The sequence below is a fragment of the Camelus bactrianus genome, chromosome 35 (assembly GCF_048773025.1).
Source record: "Camelus bactrianus isolate YW-2024 breed Bactrian camel chromosome 35, ASM4877302v1, whole genome shotgun sequence".
In the NCBI taxonomy this organism is placed as follows: domain Eukaryota; kingdom Metazoa; phylum Chordata; class Mammalia; order Artiodactyla; family Camelidae; genus Camelus; species Camelus bactrianus.
This window is the reverse complement of record NC_133573.1, coordinates 27,384,833-27,390,832: the sequence shown is the minus strand read 5'-3', so window position 1 is coordinate 27,390,832 and position 6,000 is coordinate 27,384,833. Positions and strand designations below refer to the sequence as shown.

General features: G+C 44.7%; 1 protein-coding gene across 2 annotated transcripts in view; it reads left to right on the top strand.

The window, feature by feature from the left end:
* Positions 1–1,051: 1,051 nt before the first annotated feature.
* TAF3 (TATA-box binding protein associated factor 3) overlaps positions 1,052–6,000 on the top strand; it is a 126,424-nt gene continuing 121,475 nt past the window's right edge. For both annotated transcript variants that reach the window (XM_074358064.1, XM_074358063.1), the window contains exons 1-2: positions 1,052–1,439; positions 5,568–5,810. In XM_074358064.1, coding sequence (XP_074214165.1) covers positions 1,274–1,439; positions 5,568–5,810 — 409 coding nt within the window. In that variant the 5' untranslated portion in view covers positions 1,052–1,273. The remainder of the gene's footprint in view (positions 1,440–5,567; positions 5,811–6,000) is intronic.

The window sequence follows — 6,000 nt, the reverse complement described above, 5'->3', positions numbered from 1 at the left end:
GAGGAAGGAAGGTTCCAGAAGCCTTTAGAAAAATGAAAAAGCACAACAGGGTAAGGAACTGAGTAGATGAGCCACTACAACCCGGCTGCCCGTAGGCTCAATCTGGCTTAACCATGGGATTAGTTTGGCTTGCAAATTAAACCTTTAAAAATGTATTCCCAATATTTAAAAATCGAGCTATTGATCACAAAATTCCGATTTCCCAAAATGTGTTAAGATCTGGCAACACTTGGCTGCAGCTGGGAGAAGACTCTGGAACTGGCAACAGCTCCCCATACACTCGGCCTGCTTTGCTGATTTAAGGACTTCCTAGACATCCGTAGGCAACTGGGTCCTCTCTTCCTTTGACAGAGGAAAATTTCGGCCTACGGGCATGCCATCCGTTTTGGTAAAGTTTTACTGGAACCAGGCCTGGGATTAGAATGAGGTGAGGGAGGCAGGGATTTGAGGGGCAGTGGTTTATATTTCTAAATAATTGTATTAAAACGTGCTCGATCTTGATTACGTTTTCTGCTGCCCCACACATTTTGCACCGAGGCCAGTGCCTCCCTAGCCACACCCTCCACCCCGCCCTATTGTGAAAGGATTTGAATGGCAAGCTTAACTGCTTGGCCTTGATTTGACTTACACTATGATAAACAGCTCTTTTCTTCTTTTTTTTCTTTCTTTTCTTTTTTTTTTTTTTTTTAAAGCAGACGCATGCACGCATCACATCCGCGTTTGCAGGAGCTCTTAAGTTCCCACGTCCCAAATCCTGTCCGTGCAGTCACAGCCTCTCGGGTTCCCACTTCTAACACTAGCATTTCAACTTCATATCCTGGCTCCCTCCTCAGCCCCTAGACCACTCACGGTCCCCTCCCCCTTCCACTCCAAGCGAGCACCCCAGGAAGGCCCCAAGCACCTGCCTCCTCCGACACAGCCTCCACCTGCGCTCCGCGCCGCCGTTTCCTGCGTCCTCCCAGGCCCGAGAGTCGATACCGGAGCCATCGCTCCTCCCCCAACGGGGCGGGGCTTCCTCATGGGCGCGCTCCGCACTCGGCTAGTGCTGCCTCGCCCCGGCGACCATCCAGCGGGAGGCGGAGCGAGTCCAAAATGGCGGCTCTCAGGCTGGCGCGCTCCGTGCTGCTGAGGCTTTGAGGTGGTCGCCAGGGGTCGGGGGGACGATTTCCCCGCCGCGGGGGCCCTAGAGGATGAATCGCGAGCCCTGCTAAGGTTAGGCGGCGGGGCTGGAGAGAAGTGGCAGCAAGGACTGCGGTGGAGTCCACGGAGCGGGATGTGCGAGAGTTACTCCAGGTCGTTGTTGAGGGTCTCGGTGGCGCAGATCTGCCAGGCGCTGGGCTGGGACTCGGTGCAACTGAGCGCCTGCCACCTCCTCACGGACGTGCTGCAGCGCTATCTGCAGCAGTTGGGACGGGGCTGCCACCGGTACTCTGAGCTGTGTGAGTACCGGGCTGGGTGCGGGAGGGCTGCTCTGGCCGGTCACGAGTGACACCTCCGCTCTCCCCTGCGCTCTCCCGGCGTCTCCGAGGTGTCCGTCCTTCCTCCCCCACCCCGAGATCGGGTATCCTCCCGGCCCCGGACGCCCCTCCGCTTCCACTGCCCCCTGGAAACTCTAGTCATCCCTCTGGTGCCTCTTCGCCAGCCGCTAACTTCCCACTTCCAGCCGGAGCCGCGTCTCCCTCCCCGCTCCACACCCTCTGCCCTCCTCTCTGATCTGAAGTGTGCATGGCTCTTAATCATCGTCTCATTTTTGCTGCGTGTACAGCCACCTCCAGAATGCCTCGAGCCTCTGTTACTTTGGTCCTTTCCTCCCTTCCCCGCAAACTACTACAACTAGTTGTCACAGGCGCTCCGTCTACCGGCCGTTTCTTACAAGGCTGGCCATTCTTAAGCTCCTGACAACACATACTCGTTGACAGCTCTGCTCCGTTAGGGACACTGCCTCTTCCTTCTGTATCTATTCATTTCATAGACAGCATCTCTGCTTAACTCTCTCCCAAGGCCAGCCTTGTCAGTTTCATTGAGATCAACTTTCACTTACTTCTCAGTCACTCGTTGATGTCCTCCTCTGTATTTTTATGTTATCAAAGTGTGGTAGAGAGATCATAGGCAATTTATAAGGTTCCCCAGTAATCTGGGCAACAGTACATGGTTTTTAAGTGAATGTCTGGTAGGATCTGTAGCCGGTGGCATTGAATAAGTTGGAATATTTAATAGAAGCAACACATCTCATTGATGTGGAGTGTGTATGTGAGGGGGGAACTACCCCTCATTTAAGGTTCAGGGCATTCTTTTTAAGGTGGTAAACTGGAGAACCGGGTGAAGTGTTTTACAGGGTATTTTGTTTTGCTCAGGGTTGTTAGATGGAAAAATTTGAGACCCACGGATACACTTTACTCCTTAGGCCCCAGATTCTATTCCAGCTACCAGAGTGCTGTCAGAATGATCTGTTAATCTGTCCACAGCACAGATCTGATCATGTCATTCTTAAAAATACTTCAGTTGGTTTCCAGGCAGAAAATCTAAACTCTCCAGCAGCGCACACTTCCCTTTGTGAGCTAGCATTCTGCTTATCTTCTGCCATCCTAATCTCCAGCCATGCTGAGCTACCTGCCTTTTCTGAAACACTTTAAGCTACCCGGTCCCACTTGCATGCTGTTTCCTCGTGTGTCCCTTCCCCTCAGTCCACTAGTAGTACTGCTTCTATTTTGAGATTCTCTTATCACTTGCTTTATTCACTTATCACTCACTCATGCTATCTGTTCTCATAATTCTGTGTGTATTTCTGTTGTGTTGTTGAACACCTTGTTTTGTAATCATCTGTTTATATCTCTCACCCCTTCCTCCCTCCTCCCCAGGAGACGAATTTATTATATTTGTATTCTGTAACCTACTACACAGCCATAATATAATAGGCACCCAGGAAATATCTGTTGAATAAATAAATGAACTGATAACCCACTGCCAGAATTGCTGTTTAATCCTTTCACTTTCCAAGTTTTAAAAATCTGTATCTTTGAAATGCTTGCTTTCACGGATACTGCTAATCTGAATTTGGAACTGCCTTGGAGCTCTCAGATATTATTCTCTGGAAAGGACACCATCAACACTGCCCTCCCTCATGGTCCTTGAGTTACCGCATGCGTGGTCCAGATTATATTTTTGCTACGCATGCGTGGTCCAGATTATATTTTTGCTACCAACTTCCCTAAATAAGGACAGATGTTCTGTACCTTTAGGTAATCAAAGTATCCCCTGAATACATAGTTACCTTTCCTGCCTCTTACATGGGAGCAGATGAGTGCTGGCGCATCAAGGAACCAGGCGTTCCAGAGTCGTCGGGTGATCACTGTTTTGTGTTCAGTGTGAACCTCAATATGATTATGAGGGTCATTATTCCCCGTTGTGGTTTGCTGAGTTTTTATTTTTTATTTAATCTTTTATTTTTTAAGTTGTTTTTGAGTGACTTTAAAAAAATACTAATTCCTGGTATACTTATTAGTTACAGACTTTATAAGGTTCTTTTTCTACACTGTTCTTACTTTAAACTGGAACTCTGTAAGAGGCCACCTCTATGCAAGCTTGTATTCTATACTTGAAGTCCTTTGTCTTTCTGAGGAACATTCACTGAGCATCACTCATGATCAGAGCTCTGTGCTATGTGTTGGAGACACAAGGTGACTTAGGCACACTCTTTGCCTGTAAGGTGTGTACATGGGTGTCAAAATGTCAGCCAAAGCACACTGATGGTATTTATTCCTTTTTTTTTTTTTTTTAAGAAGGGCTCTCAAGTCAAAGCAAGTATTGGAAGTTACTATTCATTCAGCAGATAATGCATTTTCAGATACCCTAAGGTCACGATTTGTCGGAGCATTCAGGGGCAGAAGCCTCTGCGTGCATCAGATTGCTTGGGATATATTGCCTGTCTGCTCTGAAAGTGGTCTATGGAACAGAATAAATGCAACAGGAGGGCGGAAACCGAGACGCATGCGCGCTGTGGGTCCGGGGCAGGATTCATGGGGAAGATGTGAGTTGAGCTGTGGAGCAGGGGCTTGACGTATGTAACCCGTTCCTTTGGAAGATGTTAGAGGAAAATGTTAAATGGAGTGAAGTCTGGCTGCGGAGGGACTTGACAGATAGAGAAATTACCACGTGACAGAAAACACTGCATACTCCTGCGGAGGGGGATAGTGTGGAGAAAGTGATACTTTAAGAAAACTGTGCTGTCCGTGAAGTGCAAGAAAAACTCAAGTTGGGGAGCGCTTGAAACTATACTGAGATAACAGAGCAGGAATAGAGAGAAAGGGAAAATTTTGCAATCCAGGGCCAGAAACAGTGGTGCAGGGGGAAGTACCAGAAGGTACTTGAGTTGAAAGTGCAAAAATATAGAGGAATTCAAGATGATCACATCTTTTAGACTGGGGAAATAATGCTTTTAATAAGAATCGAAGAGTTGAAATGCATGCCTGTCATTAAAAGGAAGAATGAGTGTTAATTTTACTCTTTTTTTTATATCTCAGATGTAACCCATACTTGTGTAAGAATTCAAAGATTACAGAATCTTTGAAGTTAGAAGTGAAAGTCTCCTGCTCCATGTGTTCCCTTCCCCTGTTTTGCAGCTTTCAGCCCCGTAAACTGTTCCAGCTGGATGTCCATACTTCCAAGAACAGTTTCTGTGTGCGCGTGAGCAAGCACGTGTCTAATTCTTACAAACTTTGGATTATTCTTTTCCACTTTACGTCATGATTTAATTTCAGACAGGCTGAGTTTGAAGTGATCGTAGGAGATTACAGTAATAAAAAAGGCCATTTATTGGAAATCGGGAACTAAAATCTTCATGGAAATTTTAAAAGATGTAGAGATCTTGAGTTCTGCTAAGGACAGGCACAGAGACACTTCCTTTTGTAAAAAGGATCTCACTGCATCTAACTTATTGCTTTATCTCTATCCATTTTATGTGGTGTCTTCTAAATACATTTAAATTTTATATGTAAATTGACTTTATGATCCACATCCTTTCTGTGGATTTTCATGGATTTAAAAAAATTGATTCAGTGGTACAGTTCATTTAACAGATGTTTATTAAGTGCCAACTATATGCCAACCACTGTTTTAGTTTCCAGAGTTGCATCACTGAGCAATAGAGAAACTGTGATGGACATTTACCTAGCTCAGCATTCTACTTATTTGATTAAAAAAATAATAATAGTGGTATTTATCAGGCACGTACTTTGTGTCGGCCACTGTTCCGGGTGCTGCTGGCCTTCTGTAGATTCCGTTTGACGTTAGTTCTGTACTAGTTGATTGTTACTGTGAATTGTCTGCAGCGTTCTGGTTGGTTGTTAGGTTGTATTTAAAACTGACTTTAGGAGTCAGCTTTCTAATATTTAAACAGTACAGTGTTCTCTATTTAAAACCTATTAAATTCTTTCTGATAACTAGGTCTTAAAGGTACAGTATATTTGATTCTGTGCTGCGTATTTACTTAATACTTTTTTCTTAGTGTTTTTAAAATATTCCACGGAATTTTCTTAAAATAATTTGCTTTGCTTTTGGCTTTGTTTCAGATGGCCGAACAGACCCCATTTTGGATGATGTTAGTGAAGCTTTCCAACTTATGGGGGTTAGTCTTCATGAACTAGAAGACTACATTCACAATATTGAACCGGTGACTTTCCCACATCAGATCCCTTCGTTTCCTGTTAGCAAGAACAATGTGCTTCAGTTTCCTCAGCCTGGAAGTAAAGATGCAGAGGAGAGAAAAGAATACATTCCTGATTACCTGCCACCCATTGTGTCTTCTCAAGAAGGTTTGTGATTTTTGTTTATTTGTTTGTCTGTTTCTCGCTCAAATGTTTGTAACTATTTTAATGGGTTTTTTTATCATCTCAAGTTTTCCTAATTGAATTATATAAAACGTTCTGCCAACATATATGTTCTAGAAATGCAGTTAAAATATTTTAATATCATTTACAAATTATTCTAAACTTTAAGCCCACA